Source organism: Arvicola amphibius, chromosome 11 (assembly GCF_903992535.2).
Source record: "Arvicola amphibius chromosome 11, mArvAmp1.2, whole genome shotgun sequence".
Lineage (NCBI taxonomy): Eukaryota > Metazoa > Chordata > Mammalia > Rodentia > Cricetidae > Arvicola > Arvicola amphibius.
In genome coordinates, this window is record NC_052057.2 from 61737419 (window position 1) to 61757894 (window position 20476).

A 20476-nucleotide genomic window follows, 5' to 3' on the forward strand; every position below is an offset into this window, starting at 1 on the left:
CACTGTGGCCATTGGTGCCTGTGGCCCAGCAAGGGAATGTAATGACAGAATCTCTCTGCTGCCATCTCTGCTCTGTTACTTAACTCATCATCTGTCTTAAGTTTTGCTTCTCCAGTCCTGAGGGTGGGCGTCCCCATAGGCGTGTTTGGATGCATAATGCTGGGAGGGGCTGCAGCAGAACTGTAAACTCATGATTAACCCTGTTCAACTACATCTGAGCCGTGTGTGTCTGGCATGTACATGTGTAATGTGCATGTGTGTAGTGTGTGTGACATGTACATTTATGTGATGTGTGTGAGTGTGTGTGGTTGTATTTGACATGTACATGTATGTGAGTGTACATGGTGTGTGTGTGTTGTGTGTGTGACATTACATGTGTGTGCTGTATGTGGTATATGTGTATAGTGTATGTATGTAGTGTATGTGTGATATGTGTTGGCATGTATGTCTGTGCTGGTGTGTAATGTGGTATGTGTGTGATTCTGTGTATATGGTGTATGTGGCATGTACATGTATAATGTGTGTGGTGTATATGTTGTATATATGTGGTGTATGTGTAGTATGTGTCTGTGATATGTGTGTGTGGCATGTATGTGTGTGGTGTGTGTGGTGTGTGTGGAGTGTACATGCGTGTGTGATGTGTGTATGTGTAGTATGTATGTAGTGTTGGGCATGTTTGTGTATGATGTGATGTGTGTTTGTGGTGTGTGTTTGTGGTGTGTGTGATGTGTGTGTGGCATGTGTGTGGTGTATGTATGCACTGTGGTGTATGTGTGTGCATGCATGCAAAAGCAAATGCACTTGCAGATGTGGAGGCCCGGGTCAATGCCAGGTGTCTTACCTACATTCCACTTTACGCTCCCCTTGAAGTTGGAGCTCACTGGTCACACTACGCCGGCTGGCTAGTGAGCTCCAAGGATGCTCGCGTCTCCGACCTCCCAGCATTGAGATTCTAGATGTGTGCCGCCAAGCCCAGCATGTTCATCAGTGCCAGGTCCTCATGCTTGTGCATCAAGCACCTTAGCCACAAATCTGAGCTTTGAAGTACAGTGAGCTGTAAGAGGAGGATTTGACTGGGAGGGAGGTATTTATGTCCAAGAGTTCATTTTTCAAAAAGAAGCTGAAGTTTGTTTTTGTTGTCTCATGCTATTATGAAAACAAAGGCTGAGTCAGTGAGCCTCAGCAGCCAGATAAAGAGGGCCAAAGCAATGCTTAGCTGAGTGTGACAGTAATAGACCTGGGCTTAGGAAGCGTCTGCTTGTGGACAGCACATCCATCACAGCCTAGCACTGCACAGGGCCTGCAAAGTGCTCTGGCTCCCGTGCAAAGACAGTCTATGATTAATGCACCATGAGAGTGAGCAGTGGCCAGGCCAGTCGTGCTGGGGAACCAAAGCTCGAAGGAGGATGGGTGCAGCTCCCTCGTCCTCTCTGTCTGCCATCGTGCCTGCTGGGTACGAGTGCCCTGGGGAGAACACCCTCTGGGTAGGGAGCCCTTCCTCTGGCAACTGCAAGAGCAGTTGTCCCATGTGTATAAAGTAGACTCAGTGACACCCATAGCAGAGCCCCTCAGGATTACATAAAATATCATAGGCATGGGCTGGAAAGATGGTGCAGTGGCTAAGAGAACTTCATACTCTTCCAAGGGACCGAGTTCAGTTCCTAGTGTCCACATCAGGTGGGCCACAGTTCCTGTGATTCTATTCTAGGGTATCTGACACCCCTGGCCTCTATGACATAAACCCACATAGAGACATATTATTAAATATAAATATTTTTGACCACAGGGAAAGAGGGTCATTTACAGTTCTGATGGACTTTATTTCGAGACTGGGAGTTATGACTGGTGGATAGCAGCCTCCTCAGGGTCCTGGGGAGCCTGAGGAAAGGAAGGCAACTGGGGCTGTGGACCAAGGAGCACCGTAGAGATCAGCTAGCTGTGTCCTGGAGGTCTGGCAAGGAAACATGTCACTCCTGCATCCTCACAGAAAGCCAGCCTGTCAACTGAGAAAAGCAACTTGCTGAAATGCTGCTGCTGTCAAGGCCTGCTCAGAAGGCCTGGGGCTCTGCTGCCTCAGAGCTGTCCCTTCTGAAGATGGATTCCACTGTGCGCCACACACTGGGGCAGCAGCTGCCACCCAACAGGGCCATGGAGAAGGCTCTGATGCTTTGTCATTTCAATTTTGAGTCATGGTAGACAGGAAAATTGTTTCTAAGAGAGGGGTCTTAACTGCACCTGGAGGACAAGAGGGCTGCGAGCTTAGGGAGCCTGAATTACCCTGGGGCTGAGCACTAACAGACAGGATGGCATCAGATGAAACCGCAGGCGATTTTGTGTGCAGAACCCTTTCCCTCCAAGGGAGAGGGGATGGAGAGACACTAGACCTGATGGCAGGATTGCCAGCACTGAGAGGCCTGCTCAGGTGGTGGCGAGGTGTGTAGAGCAACACGGGTGTCACTGGAATGATCCGACGTGCTCATTCCCAAGTGAGGGTTTGGTCCCAGCACACACTGGCTTCTTAAGCTGCTCCATGTACTTGCCGTTCTCCCACTTACGTATAAGCTGCACTTGCATTTCAAGACTCTGCGTGCCCCTCTTCGCACAGAGCAGCTAGCAGGAAGGAAATCCTCCCGTCCAGATCCTGAAGATGCTAAGGTTTTAAAGGAGAATGAGGCAAATGCATTTTTAGTTAGGTCAAGAAGCAAGCACGTAGCAAAAAGAAAGGATTCCCAAAGTCCCAGCTGCAAGCTTGCTGAAACATCCTACACATGGCCCAGAGACAAGACACAGCCCCTTCGCCTGCTACCCTTGCATCAGTGTGGGCGATGTCACCTTGACCCAGATGCGGGCAAGTGAGTCCCTGAGCTCTGCCTGGAATGCAGACGACAGGCAGAAACAACAAACCCTTCCCTCTCCTCCTGTTCTCTTTCCCTTCCCTCCTCCCCCAAACCCACATCAGATCCTGCTGAGGAAGTCACTCTCCTTCCTTCAAACCCCACCGTGCCTCTTAGCATTTGTGGACTGGCAAATGAAAACAGCTGGCCTCCCCAGCAGGGGCTGCTCTCCTGCGCCCAGGCTAGGTCAGAGTCCCTGGTCTGGAGGAGAAGTACCCAAGCCAGGCTGACAGATGGCAGAAGGTTTTCTAACTTGCCCCCTCCTGGGAACAGTGAGCCTTCATAACTGTCCCTTTGTGCTGGTGGAGGTGAGAGTTTCTGGGTAGAATGTTTCTCAAGCTGTGCCGGGAAGGCAGGGAACAATGCCAGAAAGATCTTGGCCCAGAGTCTCTTACACTTTCTGATCTTTGATCTCTTTTCCACGCCCCAATCTTGGTAGCATCTAGATGACCATCTATGTACACACAGCACACCACAATGGAACTCTTACTTCCATGATTCAGGCATGTGCCACAGACCTGCTCCATGCTGTTGCTTAGCAGGCTTGCCTGTGTCTGTCAGAGTCCATTGAAAAGACGTCCAACCAAACTCTTTCAGAGGATGGTGGTTCATTTCTAAATGTCCACACAGTACAGCCTAGAATGGCCTGGGAAGACAGTCTTAATTGAGGGGTTGTCTAGATCGGGTTCGCCTGTGGGAGATTGTTTTGATTGTTAAGTTGATGCAGAAAGACTCAGCCCACTGTGGGGGGTGTCATTCTCTAGTAAGGGGGCCCAATCTATGTAAAAGGAAAAAGCAAGCAAGCAGGACTGTTTGCATTTATTTCTCTCTGCTCTTGGCTGAATATGGTACAACTAAATGCCTAAAATGTGGCCACTGTGACTTTCCTTCCAGTGATGGCCTATGGCCTGGAATTGTGAGCCAGACAAACTCCTCCTCCCCGGAGCTGCTGGTGCTGGGGGTGCTGGAGGTGCTGGGTCGCTGGGGGCACTGGGGGTGCTGGAGGCGCTGGGGGTGCTGGAGGTGCTGGGTCGCTGGGGGCACTGGGGGTGCTGGAGGCGCTGGGGGTGCTGGGGGTGTTGGAGGTGCTAGGGGTGCTGGGGGCGCTGGGGGTGCTGGATGTGCTGGGGGTGTTGGAGGTGCTGGGGGTGCTGGGGACGCTGGGGGCACTGGAGGTGCTGGATGTGCTGGGGGTGTTGGAGGCCCTGGGGGCGCTGGGGGCACTGGGGGTGCTGTCAACTTCCTTGTCATCATCATGATATTTTATCAAAGTGACAAAAGTGAAATTAGGACAGAGGACATGAGAATTCAATCCCTCGCAATTGCTAACTCGTCTGCTTCATTTGTCACCGTGATGTGTCCATTCACCACATGGCTCACATACCTGGTAATGGCCAGGCAGGAGCCATTCCCATGGGACTGCCGCCCTGCCCTTCTCAGTCCCTCGAGAGGGGTCATCAGTGAAGGTGGTTTCTGTCATCCCTAATTACAGACCCACAGGACAGCTGTGAGACAGGAGCAGCTATCATTACTGACCCAAACCTGCTTCAAAGGAGCTGCAAGTGGCAGCCTGGATAGTGTGCTGGCCAGGCCAGCCCTGCAAAGTGTCATTACATGGCTGGCTGTGATCAGAGCACTGTTAAGTGTGTTTGGCTAGAGAGGTAAACAGCTGCCTATGCTCTGTACCTCTCATTAATTATGTCTGGTATTTGCTTTCTTTCCTGTTGGAATTGATTTGGGTGGCTGATAATCCAAGCTAATGAAGACAATTAAAACGCCAAGCATGACAAACACCAGAATTATTCAGAGCCTCTGTGGGGCTCAAGCCTGTTCACTGGCGCCAAAATTAGAATAATGCTGCCACCTCGTGGCTCATAATGACATCAGGTTTTAAAGACCAGTGGTTTTACTAACAATTGAAATCATAGAATCTATGTATTTGACAGGGCAATAATAGATTGTGAAGTTTTCAGCACAAAATAAGCAAGATTGTTGGGATAATGCACACATCCAATCCCAGCGCTCTGAAGACAGGAGGAGTTCAAAGCCACCCTTGGCTACATAGCCAGTTCAAGACCAGTATATGGTACATTTAAAAGTGAATAGATCACTTCTGAATAAATTCCCAGGGGAAGTTTTATAAGTTGAATTGCTGACCTTCCTTAGTCAAGGAGATGCATGTCCACAGTCCCCCAGAATCGACATAGTCTGGGGGGTACAGGAAACCCCGCTGGCCCTATTCAGGAATGCAATGTATTTTTATTCCATGCCTGTCTGCAATTTGATTGATATCTGTATATCCAATAATGTAGCACTCCATGAAGCCAAAATACACAATTGTCACTTGCTTCCTTCTCCAAGTGTAAGGCTCGCAGGTGTCATGGTAATGTGAGTTAAGGTAGAGTAGAGGTGGCGACACCTCCTGTGCCCTGTGTCATAAAGTGTTATCTTCATGTGCATCCAAAATCAGCTGTTCTTTTTGGTTCTGTTTTGTTTTGTTTTTTTTGTTTTTTGAGACAGGATCTCTCTACATAGCCCTGGATATCCTAGAATTCACTCTGATGACCAGGCTGACCTCAAACTCACAGAGAGTTTGCCTCTGTCTTCCAAGTGCTGAAATTAAAAGTATACACCACCATACCCAGCCTCCAAAATCAGTTATTCTTAATGAATCTTTTCCAGAGATGTAACATACACTTATTCAAGTGTCCCCCATTTCTGCCTAAGAAGACAGAGAGCACAAAATTCACAGTGTACACACACACACACACACACACACACACACACACACACACGATGGCAGGGGCTGGGCGAGTAGGGCATTCACACATGAAAAGGGACATTTCATCTCCACATGTGGGCAGGGAGACAGCAGGAGACACAGTTCAATTGTAGAGGAGCCTATAAAAATCCAAGGTGCAGTATCCAGGGAAGAAACAGGAGGCAGAATCATGGGGGCAGATCCAGAACGGGATGGAGACAAGAGAGTATAATATGTCTAAATTAAGAATAATCCCACTCCAGAGGTCAGAGGTGTGCAGGTACCCTCCTGCCCTGGCACCATGTGCACACATGCACACCCTTGATGTCAGTCCCCTCCAGGGACCTTGTAGAAGGCCACTGCTGCTACCTTTTCTGTCGTGGCTCTGCCTAGACCCTGCTGTACCCTCGGTCTTCCAGTAAAGCAGCACGTAGGAGGTGCTGTGGTGGAAGGTGTCCAGCAGCTCAGGCTGTGGATTTACCCTGGCTCACTAGGAAAGCAGGTGCTACAAGACAGGCGCTCTTTCCACGGTGAGATTTTTGTACAGGCTGAGAACTGGGGAGGGTTTCTTTCTGCGGCTCTTTATGAAGTTCTAATCGACAGGGGTAAGCCGGGAGTTTTGGCACATTTTCTGTGAGTTCCATTTTTTATTCAGTAGCTTGTAATGACTCCCTTTCATCTCCCTCCCTGGGCTGTCCTAGGATGGCACCCCGCATATTTCAGTGTATCTGATCAGCCCTCCTGTTAGGGGAACCAGAGACAGAGACAGAGAGAGGTGCGGGGACGGAGAGGAGTACTGGAGAGCCCCTGCTGGCTGCTGTGTGCCACTCTACCTCAGAGCAAGCTGCACAGCCAGCTGTCTCCCAAGAATTTTGTCCCTTATGCATAGTGTTGATTAATCGGGTGTGTGAATGAAGAAACAAAGCTGTGTGTGCAAGAGAGAGGTCCTGTGTCTATGCTTCCTACAGTGTCTCGTGCTTTACACCTACGCACGGCAGGTGTTTCCTTCCCATTAGAATGTTCTGGAACTAACCAAATGAGTGTCGTTGTGTAGATAAGACCTTTCTTACCACAGATAACGTTGGCCTGGTGTCCTCCTCTGTTCCCAATGTGCCTCTAATACTGAAATATTTAGCAACAGTACCTGGGCATTCTCAGAAGCATTGTGGAGGGAACAGGGGGCTGCTCCGAGTGAGCCAGGGTTGCCTCCTGGACAGGAGCACAGCTGTGTGGGAGTCCAGGCAGCCAGACTCATCATTGGGGCACTTGGACCAAGTTCTTTCCCTGCTTGGGTCCAACTTCCTGCTCAGTAAAGTGGGGCCAACAGTGCCTCCCACAGAGTGATGGTGGCAATGAATGCAGAAGCGCCTGGAGGCCTTCCTGGGACTCGCTGAGAACAGGTCATATACCCACTTTGTAGTTCTTCACAAATCCGTCTCACTTCCTACTGAGGGAGTGTCCTCAGCCAGAGCTTCCAGCCTCTCCTTTGAAAATGAATTACTACCCAGTAATACTCAGTAGCAGTTTAGTGAAGACTCCTCCTAGGAAGTAAAGGCACACTCCCAGTGAACAGCCAACTGCAGGTGTGCACAGGTGCTGTTTAGTAGGCCACACTAGCCATAAGCTGTTGATGGTAAAAATGGGCATGAGAAGCTAAGGAGACAGGCGGTGGCGGTGGGGCAGGGAGACAGATGCGGCAGTGGGTCAGGGAGGAAAATAACATTACTGTAAAGTATGTGTATAGGGCACTGGCACGATGGCTCAGAGATAAAGCCCCTTAGCAGCAAACCTGACAACCTGAGTCCTATCTCTAAGACCCATAGTGTAGAAGAGAACTGACTCTTACAAGTTGTCTTGTGGCCACTGCATTTGTCCCATAGGACATGTACACACACACACCACACACACACACACACCTAGATAAATAAAAATTAATTTAAAAATTTGAAGATGTATATGTATGTACATATATACATGTATACCAAACATTTTATACTGACCTGGATAAAGACATATTAAGTCCAGTGTTTCCTTGCTTTGGGGTGCTTGAAATCTTCATTAAAGACTTTAAGAACCTCCCTCAAAACAAGTCTGTTCTTCAAATAGATCCAGATGATAAAGCGCCCATTGCTTCAGATGCTCTGCTGGGCACTGGTGCGTTCATACGAGGAACACAAACATCTGACCACGGACCTGGACAGAGTCCAGTCCCCAGGCATGCCTGCCCCCTGCACACACCAGCCTGGCCACTTGCTCAGTGGCCAGACCTTGTTTGTGATAGAAGGCTGTGCATTTCCAACCTGGAGTGCTTTTCCAGATTCTGAGAAGTGGCTAGCTGGCCTGAAGAAAAGACCCAAGCCTGATTGTGATGTTCATGTGTATTTCACACTCGTTGCATACACGAGCTGAAGGTACTTTTACAGTTTCGGGGTACGTGCATTTGACGCCATGTACATACAGAAGCTTTTGGTGTGGCAGCATGTCTGCATTCAAAATTTAGATATTGGCTTCTTTCAGGATTTTCATCTCAGAAATGCTCACCCTCTCTAGAGAAGTGATTGCAACTGTGTCCTTGTCTCTGCAGGACGGTGAAGTCCTCTAGCCCCATGTGACCGCCTGTGAAGAGCTACCTTCGCCTGCTGGCCACCCCAGCTCCCACCATGGGTCCTGCGGGAAGCACACTGAGCGGTGGGCCCCTGCAGGTGCAGATGGTTCTCTGGGGAAGTCTGGCTGCTGTGGCCATGTTCTTCCTCCTCACCTTCCTCATCCTTCTGTGCTCCAGTTGTGACAGGTTAGAACACGCATGCCTCTTCTAGAACCTAAACATAGTCCTTGTCATTCCCAGAGGAGCCTTTGTACCAAAGAGTCCCCAGCCCGTGTTTACAAGTTGGTTACAAAGGTTCCATGGACATTCATCAGTCACTTGAAAGCCCTTACTAATTTTCCTGAAGAGCAAAGCAAAGAGTCCTTCCTAATGTTTCAGATGTCAGAATGAAGTCTCTGCTGCTCTTTGAGCACATCCTCTTGAGTGCTGTCTTTTTTCTAGCCATAGGCATATTGAAATCTGAGTGTGAGACACTACATCTCTTTTTCACAGTTGGCATTACTGAGGAGGCTCATGGATTCTTAAAAATGTGTGTGGTGAGCTGCCCTTTATAAAGAAACAGATTTGTTTTCCTGCAAGACAGACTCACTGAATGTGGAAACATTTTTTTTCTTTTTAAGCATTACACTTGTCTCGCTTTGCACAGGGAGAATTGGGGTTCTTTACAAGCAAAAGCGATTGCTCAGAAGAGTCAGGGATGGTCCAAAGTCTGCAGCTTTTGGGTATTGCCAGAGCCCGTGGGGTCCAACTTAGCTACCCATACCAAGTTCTCTCAAGCTGGGAAGAAATGTGATGATATTTAAAAGCCCAATATGGATCCCACCCTAAAATCTGTCAAGAATGGAAAATCCAGGCCTTGTATAGCCTGTCCTGATCCCTGCCAAGCATGGACCCAGGCCTTGAGGGCTAGGTGGAGCCTGACCTCCAAGAAGATAGAACTCGGGAGGCCTAGTTCTAGCTCCTACGAACCTGATAATTCTGCTGCCATAACTCGCTCTCCCGCTAGGTGTCACCCTCTCCTCACCATGGTAGAAATGCCGTCTTTACTGCTGATGGCTTTCTTTGGACTGTTTGTGCGAGAAACACATCTTATCTTTACTCACCGGACTTTTCCACAGACTAGAAGTATACGTGACTCTTCCTGCGAGCTTGTCACCTTCCTGACGGACATGCGGTGTTGTATCTCCTGTACCTTCTCTCTTCCCTCACATCGTGTGACTCCACAGACTCTTAGGGAGAAGATGAGATAATTGTTAGGGTTCGCTGAAGAGAAAAAGCACCGTCTGCCATCCGCGCCCTCTGGGCACAGCCAGATCCTGCTTGCAGCCTGCCTCTTCCTCCTCTGCTTACGGGGAGAGGATGTGCAAGGGGGGACACATCCTTGGCTGTTGGCTGTGACTCTTCTTCTCGCTCTCAGCAAAATAAACGTAGTTCATAAAACCAGATAAACATTAGGCTAGAAAAGCCTGGTGCCTGTTTCGCTTTAACAGACACATCTGTCTTCTTTTTATTTCAGAGAGAAGAAGCCAAAGCAACACAGCGGGGACCATGAGAATCTGATGAACGTGGTAAGCCATGGTGTGTCTGTCTGTCTGTCTGTCCACTGACACCTATCCAGGAACGTCGCTGCTGGCTTTTGACCCGAGTGAAGTTGGCATGTAGAAGGAAAAGGAAATGAGCGGTGGCTGTGTGCACCCACGGCCTGGAGCTGTGTGCTCCACCAGTGTTCATACAGCTTCTGAGGGAAAGGCTGTTACCGGACTGGGCTCAAGCCTGCTGCAGGGATGTCTTCTGTCCCCTTTGGTCAGAAAGGGCTGTCACAAGAACAAACTGGATGACTCTCTCTGCTCTGGAGAGCAGAGTCCAGCATCTATGGTGTTGTCACGTTAGGTCCTTCCAGAGTTGGACCTGTCCCCACGCTCAGTTCCTTAGTTCACACCTGGTCCTTGTCTCCACCTCTGTCCCTCATGCTGCCTTTCCCTCTCCAAATGCCTGTCCTTGGGGCCAAGTCCCCTACCTTCATAAAGATACCAAATATATGAAACTAGAACCCAGGCGACTCTGATGTAACCTCAGTCTTCACCAGCGCCATCGTAGGTGTCCTGGTTCTCAGATAAAGTTGCACTGTGTGGCACTGGAGACCAAGATTTAGGTGGAAATACAACCGTGAGCCAGGGCCTGAGGCCCGTGGCACAGCCTGGCCTTGCTGCCTTCACCAGTCCTCCTCATTTGAGGAGAACCTAGTGGGATCCACTCACCTGGGTGAAGAGCAGCCTGAGGGTGTCACAGTCTGTCTGTCCTTTGACTCAAGTTGTGCCCTTAGGCCGAAGCACAGCCTCAGCAGCTGCTTCTACAGCCGCCCCCAGCCCCAGGGCAGTGCTAGGAGAGACGTTGCTTCCTGGTTAGAGCAAGAAGGAAGCATGTATGTCTATCTCTGTGGGATCCAGTATATTTGCACCCAACTGGTGTGTTCAGAGCTCATGCCGGAGACACCAGGCTGCCTGAACCCCCGCTTCGCTGTGTGTCTGTGACCCAAGCAGGTAGGAAGCTGCCAGGATTCCCTTCTTGGCTCCTCCTAGATGCCAAGGCACTGGGTGTCTGTGTGAGCCCACTGTCCTGACCCTCAGCACACCTCCTCCTTTGACTGAGTCTCTCACGGTTTCACATCTTCTGCTGTCCCCACTTTGCTGGTACGATGGGGGAGGGAGTAGAAGGATGGAGCCCTGATTTCTTCACCTACCACCTTCCTCAGAGTGAGGTAGATAGTGAGCTGTTGCCTGAAGCTAGTCATCCACCTCTACCCTCATTTCCTCCTAGAACAAGGGTTCTAAGGTATGGCTGGGCCATTAGTAATAGCACCACCTGGGAGCAGAGGAAGCCAGTGTTCCAACTCTGGTGTGGGTACCAGTGTGGATCCCTGTTCTTGGTCTATCCCTGCTGATGTGCCTGAGGTCAGCAGCCTTTGGTGAGTGGAGCAAGTGAGCAGAGAAGGCAGTCTCTTCATCTTCTTCCTCACATGGGATCCTCCATGAGCCGACACATGACTGTGTCCACTGCGGTGTGCACTCATGGTATGCACTCACGAGGATGTGGCGTACACTGGCCGTGAGGCCTGCACACAATGTTGCCCACCTAATTCCTGAGTTTGCTAGCTCATCACAGTTTGCAGATTTGTTTCTGTGGAAGTGGGAAGTAGTCGTTCAAACATAGATTATGGAAGTCTGGCCATGTTAGGTTTTACAGGAAGCCTTCCCTTGATCCCCTGTCCTCTCCCCTAAGGACACTGTTTCTATAGTATGAGCTTCTGGATCATGGAGCAGCAGATGTGAGAGACACTGGCCCAGTAGGGCAGACATCCTGGACGCTCAGGCATCACCACGTCAGGGCCATTTTCTGTCTGTTACTTGATTGCCCATCAGAGTCAGGAAGTTTGTGAGACCAGCTACCCAAGATTTCTCTGCAGGATACATCAGGATTTCCTGTGTGATATCCTGGAGCCTGGGCTGTGTCCTGGGCAGCAGAAGCCATGAACGTGAAAAGGATGGGGTCTGTCATGTGCCCATTTGGGTTGCTCTCTGGGACCAGTAGCATAAGATACATCTAGGAACAGCTTGTTTCTGCATGCCCCTCTTGACAACTCCACCTAGCATGTAGTTCCAGACAGTGTCTGCACACCACAGTCACCCCAGAGGAACAAACTGCCTGTCCTTCCAAGTGCCTGTGTGTATTTTAGAACAGAAAAGGTTTGCAAAGCAATTTCTCAGAAGATGATCCTTTCAGTGATGCCTGAAGCCAGAGACTAGCTCTGAAATAGCCTCAGAAATGTATGGCATTAAATACTGTACAGACACAGTCTCTTCCTATTTGGAGGCAGCAGTGATACTTTGCTGTTTGTTTGGCAATACCTGTGTTACAAGGATGGCATTAATCCCTACTGGGATCTGTTCTGACCACAAGAGTTTGTGGTCTCCTTTTGCCGTGTGCTAAGGAAAACACTGTGTCTGTAGCCCACTTGTAACCACCATGTGAGATTGCACTGCCTGGAGCCCCGGAAGAGTCCCAGTGCCCCTGAGAATCCAGAACCACATCTTCAAAAATAAGCTTAGCCGTTCTCCATTGGTCAGAATGGTCCCCACTTTGACACCTGAGGGTGGATAAGTTATGCATGGGACTCACCTAGTTTAGTTCACGGATTCTGGGATTTGCTTTAGACTGCTTTGATTTTAGGAGTGCCCTCCTCTGGTACGCAGCAGATTCTTAACAAAAGATGTATTTGGATTTTTCAGCCTTCTGACAAGGAGATGTTCAGCCATTCAGCAACCAGCCTGACAACAGATGCCCTGGCCAGCAGTGAACAGAACGGGGTGCTCACCAATGGCGACAGTAAGTTCTGCAGAGATATCACTGTGAATGTACTAGATTTCAAATAAGGTGGATCACGGGGCTGAAATGATGACTCAGCAGTTAGGGCCACCACCGCCACCGCCACCTTCACCACCTCCTCCACCGCCACCGCCACCTCCTCCACCGCCACCTCCTCCACCGCCACCTCCTCCACCTCCACCTCCACCACCACCACCACCACCACCTCCTCTGTCACCACCTCCACCACCACCATCACCTTCACCACCTCCTCCGTCACCACCTCCACCTCCACCACCACCACCACCACCTCCTCCGTCACCACCTCCACCTCCACCACCACCACCACCACCTCCTCCGTCACCACCTCCACCTCCACCACACTGCTGCTGCTCTTCCAGAGGACTTGAATTTGATTCCCAGCACCCACATGGCAGCTCACAGCCATCCACTATTGCAGTTCCAGGGGATCCAATGCCCTCCACAGGCACCAGGCTTGCAAGTGATACATGAACATACATGCAGCCAGAACACCAGACATGTGAAATAAAGATTTCATTTTTTGAATAAAGTAAAAAGGTAGCTCAGAAACTATAGGGTATACTCTACCCGGTCACTATGACCACTAGGTTTAGCCAGAAGTCTCATTTGCATAAAGACACCTGGAATCTGGTTGTTGGCTGTTAGAAATGGGTAGTGTCACCTGCTCCAGCCTCACTGAGTCCCCCATTGACAGACAGCACTCAGTCCTCCGTCTCCCGCCCCCAGCTGCTCATCACATTACCGTAAACCTTGAGTGGGGAAAGCTCATTAACTTACGACTGTCAGGGTCACAAGTGTGAACAGTATTAAAATCCAGATGTCCACAAGCCTGCTTCCACTTCCTGCTAGAGGCAGATGGAGAGTCACTTCTTGCCTCCTGCAGCCTCCTGCATCCCTTAGTCCAGTCCGTGGCTTCTCCCTGAATCTCCGAATCTCCCGCTGCCCTTCCTCTTCCACCCTTTGGGACCGTGTGTAATCCCTTGGGCTTGTCTAGGTAACCAAGTTCCTCTAGCCATCTCAGGGTCATCCGATTACACGTGTGCACACACACACGCACGCATGCACCTTGGTACATGACACAGCATGTAGTTTCCGTAGACTGGGATGTGGACATCTTTGGGAAGTCACATCCTTGTCACACAGGCATTAATAACCTAACCATGGTTTGATTATCACAGAGCTTGGGGATCTGTAACTTGAACCAGGCAGCGTGATTCCAGGGCAGGCACTCAGCATTCTGTATACACCATTCTGTCTGACACACTGACTGGCAGGCGTAGTCGCAACGATTGCTGCCTGTGTGGCTTGCATTCCCTAAGGCAAGGCTTCTTCCTTCCCCCTTTATGTAGGAAGCTCAGGGTCATCAGCATGGCACCAGAGTCTACAGAACACCCTCTGTGTTCTGGGACCAGATAACTGGAGCCGCCGAAGCTTTCCTGCAGGATCAGAAGGAGCTGGAACTCTGGGACTGCTAAATCCAGAGTGTTGGGGATACAGCATTATCCCACACGTTTCTTTTTTCTGTTCTTCTTCCTAACAGTTTATTTTACATTTCCATACGTGGATATAATGTATTGTGATCACATCCACCCTCACTACCCTCACCCCTCACCTACATTCCTACCGACCCCTTCCTCTTCCCAGGTGCCCCCCCCCCCCACTTTCTTGTTTCGGTTTTCTTGGTTTGTTGGTGTTGCTGGAGTTTTGTTTTGTTTTGTGGTTTGGTGAAGGCCTCAGGAGCCCTCCCAGCTGGTACACTGTCTCTCATCTCCCTACAGTGAGGTCCACTTGAGTAAGAGCTTGTCGTTTTGATGTGAGAATTCTGAGAGAAGGATTCTATTCTGCTCACCTCTGGGTCTGTACTGGGTTGAACAGTCCCTGGCATCTGGCCAACACTCAAAATCCATGCAATAAGGACCGACTGCCAGGCATCAGTCTAAGGACATGCTGGCTGGGCCTCTGTGAGTCAAGGATGTGGGGCCGAGGCACAGTGTCTGGCCTTTGGTGATACAGACCTAAGGTGCATCGCTGCTGCTCCACCTCTGTCCTAGCAGCCAGATGACAGCGACCGTGATTGGGACAGGGGAAGAAGAGTGCCTGATCCCTCAGAGGCAAGGACCAGTTAGACGAGGGTAACACGTGTGCCCCATTTTTGGTATTTTGCTACCTTTGCTTGTTCTCTGGCCTGGGTAGAGGCAGGACCTGGTGTGTGCTACAGGCAGGTGCTCTAGCACTAAGCCACAGCCACTGCCCTGCTTTGCTTTTCCTATTGAGACAAGTTACCCAGTCTGCGCTTGAATTCAGTCTTCCTGCCTCAGCCGCTTTAAGCACGTGGCCCTGCCTGGAATGTTTCTTTGATCCTGTGCACTGTCAAGCTCTCTGCCTCCATGAGTCTCAGCAGGAGTAACAGTAAGTAATGAAAGGAACCATGAGTCAAAATATAGCTAGCCCGCAACATTTATTAAATCATGTACTGGGAATACAATGGCTCGCTTCCCTTTAAATGGAATGGAATGAGATGCGGCTGAGTATCAGGTTAATTAACACAGACTTGATGTTCTAGCATCGTGGCATCCTGCACTGGTTATTAAGGGGTGCTCTTCCTCTGCTGCTAACACCCCTCCCCCTTCAGTTCTTTCAGAAGACAGCACCTTGACCTGCATGCAGCATTATGAGGAAGTTCAGACCTCGGCCTCGGATCTTCTGGACTCCCAGGACAGCACGGGAAAGCCCAAGAGCCATCAGAGCCGGGAACTGCCGAGGATCCCCCCAGAGAACACCGTGGACGCCATGCTCACAGCCAGCGTTGTGGAGGGGGACTCGGGGCCCAGCATGGAGGGGCCCTACGAGGTGCTCAAGGATAGCTCCTCCCAGGAGAACATGGTGGAGGACTGCCTGTATGAAACTGTGAAGGAGATCAAGGAGGTGGCAGACAAAGGCCTGGCTGGCAAGTCCAAGTCCACGTCTGCCTTGAAGGAGCTTCAGGGCGCCCCCACAGAGGGCAAACCCGACTTTGCTGAATATGCCTCTGTGGACAGAAACAAGAAGTGCCACCAGAGCATTAACGCAGAGAGCATTCTGGGAGCTTCCAGTGACCCAGAAGAGGAAGCCCCCCCACCTGTCCCGGTTAAACTTCTGGATGAGAATGCAAACCTTCCAGAGAAGGGAGAGGCAGAGGCAGAAGAGCAAGCTCCGGAGGGGGCCAGCGGACACAACAAGGTAGGCTTTTGTCCTGACGGAAAGGTTGCCGGGTCCTGGGAAGTGTGTATAATACTAGCAGGTTCATGAAACGATGAGACGTGACCCGGGCTAGTGTAAGCTGTGGTTGGCCATTTCACCCTCTAAGTCTTAAGATGCTGAAGATTTATGCCTACAAAATCTTTCTCTCTCGTATCTCATTTGGGTAGTTTCCAGCGTTTATATTATATGTTATTAGACCAATATTAGTGTGTTCATTTTGAAGACTAAGAACTAAAGATTCTTTGCCCCACAGCGCCTATCTTCTCTGTGTGGCTTCCTTGGGCAGCATAACTTGAGCCCTTCAGAACCCCACAGCTGGAAGCACACTAGCCTGTGCAGAGAGTCCAGATGTTCAGTGTCACTGCTGGCAGCTTGTGTATATTTTCCTGTAAACCAACTAATGGATCTTATTTTTCATTAGTTTCTATGCAATATTTTTAAGTAATTTCTAAAAAGTTCAGTCAGCAGCGGTCTAAGATCCATCAGCAGTCTTTGGCACATGTGTCTTAACAGCCTCTGAGCCACAGAGAGCCTCACATTGGATGTCAAAATGCCCCCAGCGTTTAAGTAGGCCCACCCCGCTTCCGTCAGCTAATAAGGATTCCTGTTATCTACAGAGACAAATGCCAGGTTATCTTCCAGTGTAAGTTCACATCCAGCCTCTGCAGGGAGGGCAGGGAGGGATCGGGAGCCAAGCTGCTGATGCTCACCCTTCCTGTGGCTGCCGTATGAAGTCATTCTTCACACTGTTCTGAGTTTGTCTCAACTTTTCATGTCATCTGTGAAATCGGCTGCCGCAAGCACGTCTGAAGTATTTGCAAACATGCTCATAAGCTGCAGTAAAATCTAAGTGTCTGCCATTCCTATAACGAAAGACAAGGAAAGCGACGTAAGTGTACGCTGCCTGGACTAGCGAAGCTCTTCTTAGTGAGCATTTGGAAGCTAGAAGGGTTGCTTTCTATTGTTAGTGAATAGTTCTCCAGATTCCACATTAGAGACTGGAGACCCACATCTCAGGATCAAGTCATCCCTCACCTCGAAGAGGGATCCTCTTCCATGCAAACAATCCCAATTTTTTTTTAATTTTTTATTTTTTATTTTTTTTGGTTTTTCGAGAATTTTAACCGAATTAGGAATGTCAAATTTTGATATTAAAAAAAAGGTTTTATTGAGCGTCCACTATATGCCATATGGCCTTCTAGATGTTCCACACCAGTGAATAAAGCATAAATGGATGCAAATCCCAGGCCATGTGGAACTTAAGCTTCAGTGGGGGAAGAGATAGGCATAACACAGTTTAAAGGGGAAAAGTCACATAAGGAAGATTGGGCATAAGTTGGGTGGGGGTAGAGTTTTGCTCCTACCTCTATGTGAAGGGATTCTTGAGCAGGGTCTAGGGAGCCTGAGAAAGCTGGGCAGGTGCACTTCGGGGCACTGTGCACTTTGATTTCAGGAAGCCCCTAAGCTAGCTCAGTGGCTGGTGTGGGAGGAAGGGCTGGGGTAGTGAGCGGAGATGGGCAAAGATGAGAAGACTTTGCAGACAGGTATCTGGTTATGTCCTGGGCTCATGGTCTGAGTGAAACCAGCAGAATCCAACAGTATAGTCTATGCTGTGAAAGCTTTTCTGCTCTAATAACTAGACCTCGAGAGGCTCTGGGCAGGACAGAGGCAGCAGAAGTGATGAGAGGAGCGAGCTAGACCAAGAGCTCAGGGCTGGCACAGCCTGTGGGCACAAGGAACCACCGCAAATTAAGATGGAGTATCCCGGGAGAGCAGGAGCTGGGGCAAGCCGCAGTCCTTTGCTCTAGTAATGTTCCGCTAGAGATCAGGACTGGCCCCAGTGCTGACACACCTTGAGGCAGCTGGGGACATGAAGAGTCACATGGTTCAGAATTAGCAGCCAAACTGTTTAAGCACATGGTAATGGAGGTGTGTCTACTAGGACCAGAAGAGTCCTAAGAACAGAGATCTGGGATCAGGAGGACAGCAGGAGAAACCAAAATAAGAACAAAGACCAGGAAAGAGGTGTTGCTGGAGACCGAATAAAGAAAGTATCTGGGGAGGGGGAGACCTCAGTACACACAGGATAAGCCATCATTCTAGTGTGGCCTTTATTTGGGACCAAGACGAATAGTTTGAAGGTAGACACTCGGCTGAAGTGGTTGGCAGAGGAAAGTTATCTGAGGCTTCTCTGGACAATAGTAGGGGAAGATGGAGCTGAAGTGCAGTTGTTTGTTTGGTGTCTAACATGTTTATGTGTTGGTGGAGATGACCCCATGAAGGGAGAAGATCTGGTGATGGAGACAGTGGGAGAGAGGCAGAATAGCACTCACTTGCAGTATGAGACACAATCCAGTGTGTAGCAGGGACGGCTGAGAGCAGCACATGCCAAGCAAGTTCAAGTGTGGTAACTGGGAGGGGACAGAAGGACACCAGGGCCATTATGGGGCAGGGGAGAGTTCAGAGAAATGTATTTGCCCCTTTCTTAGTTTTCTCAGAGAATCCGGAAGCGAGGCCATCCATAGGTGACTGAGGTAGTGCTATGGTGGGCGGGTGAGGAGAATGAGAAGCTACCAAGTCGATGGGCTGCAAGGAGAACTGGATGCAGGATGTCTTAGTGAAGTACCTAAGACACAGAGCCACTCTGAGGGCATGCCCACTGGCTCAGAACAGGGGAGGAACCTAAGCTTCCCCAGTAAGGACTGACTACAGAGCAATACTTGCTAAAGCTGGAAGGAGAGGTCCCAGGAGAGGAAACAAGAAAGACAGTTGCATCGCAACTTTGTTGTTGAATCCTTGGAATCCAATACTAAAAAGAAGAGTTTGGATGATGAATGCTGGCCTGAAAGGATTTCTAGGAACTGGGGTGGTGGAGGACAGAGAGGGCATTGGTAACTAAAGGCCTGGCTCAGTGAAAAGACACTGGGGATGGTGGAGCAGGCTGTCAGTGTCGGGGAGAGAAGGTGGGTATGTTTTTATTAGAATCGAGAATTAAGAAGTGTTAGAAATAATAGTTGATAAACCAGAGCCCAACTTATAGAACTGAGAAACAAGGCAGGACGAGGTGTGAGTTCTGTGGATCACTGAGAAACAAGGCAGGGGTGAGATCTGTGGATCAATGAGAATCAAGGCCAGGAGAGATTGTGAGATCTATGGGTGTTCTCCCTGGTGACCCTGGCAGGCTCTCAGATGTGGCAGCTGGCATGGTGTATAGAAGGGTGATATACTATCACACTCCCCAAAGCCCGTCATCTCTCCCTTGGTGATGATGAGGAACCAAAACCGTGGGTTTGGAAACCACTGACTGATTTCCACTGCACACTGAATTATTAGACCTCTGGATAGCAGTGGTGTGAGTGGGCAGTCATGAGTGTGCCAGCAGCTGATCCAGGAGACACATGACAGCCTGTAGTCTGTAGAGACCCCAGAAGGCCCTGGTCTAGACGTGGGCGTACGTGCAGTCTGTAGAGATCCCGGAAGGCCCTGGTCTAGACGTGGGTGTACGTGTAGTCTGTAGAGATTCCTGAAAGCCCTGGACTAGACATGGACATACGTGCAGTCTGTAGAGATCCTGGAAGGCCCTGGTATAGACATGGGCGTACGTGCAGTCTGTAGAGATCCGGAAGGCCCTGCTCTAGACATGGACATATATGCACAGAAGATAGGTTCAGCTATCGGCTTCAAACTGCTTTACTTTAATTTGTATTTTTTGACAGAGATTTAGTTCCTTGTCGTACAAGTCTCGGGAAGAAGATCCGAATCTTACAGAAGAGGAGGTAAACTTCAATTGTTTTCAAATAACCAAAAACATGTATTTAAAAAACAGAGACATCAAGGGGCTCGAGGGCTGGTTCTGCAGTTCAGAGCATGCGCTGCTCGTGCAGAGGAATTCAGTTCCACAACCCAGACTGGGCAGCTCACAACACCCTGTCTCACCAACTCCAGGGAACCCAGTGTCTCTCAGTGCAGGAGGAAGGGTTGGACAGACATGAAGAGGAGGGAGAACTAGGTCAGAAAAGAAGGAGGGCGCTTTAGTCAACAGCCCGGGTGGGCCACCCTAGAAGGAAATTGGCAGTGGGCTGGAAAATTCCCAAAGTCAGGATGGCTGGGAGTAGGGAATTTGATCCTGCCTAGAATATTGGGAAATGTCTCTGGGTGGAATGTTGGATGCTGGTCGCTTCAGGAAAAATGAAATCAGGCTAAGACTAACATCACTTGAAGCCACCAGTAAAAACAGATAGTAGATTTTCAAGAACCAGGGTAAAAACTGAGACTCTTGTGGTGCCTCCAAATTGTAGAAGCTATGACCATGAAACACATGGCGCTAGGTTCAGATGGAGCACCAGACTCTTCCCTACTCCCGCTGTATGTGGCTGGAGAGGAATGCCCAGTGTGGGGGCTTTGTCACTGGCAGGAAGATGAAGAGTGAGTTCAAGGCGTGCCTTCTTCAGATGACACTGCCTAGGCCCCTGCGTGTTCCTTCCTAAGGAAGGGAAACTTTACCCGTCTCCCTGGCTACACAAGGCAAAACCTGGAGTCATCTTTGATTCCTGTTGCCTCCCCATCCTCCCA

At 49.7% G+C, this 20476-nt stretch overlaps 1 protein-coding gene across 4 annotated transcripts in view; it reads left to right on the forward strand.

Annotated features, from left to right (window-relative positions):
• Positions 1-20476, forward strand: part of Pag1 (phosphoprotein membrane anchor with glycosphingolipid microdomains 1) — a 158512-nt gene that overhangs the window by 134051 nt on the left and 3985 nt on the right. For all 4 annotated transcript variants that reach the window (XM_042055978.1, XM_038347550.2, XM_038347551.2 and 1 more), the window contains 5 exons: positions 8240-8446; positions 9777-9828; positions 12547-12643; positions 15297-15883; positions 19621-19680. In XM_042055978.1, coding sequence (XP_041911912.1) covers positions 8316-8446; positions 9777-9828; positions 12547-12643; positions 15297-15883; positions 19621-19680 — 927 coding nt within the window. In that variant the 5' untranslated portion in view covers positions 8240-8315. The remainder of the gene's footprint in view (positions 1-8239; positions 8447-9776; positions 9829-12546; positions 12644-15296; positions 15884-19620; positions 19681-20476) is intronic.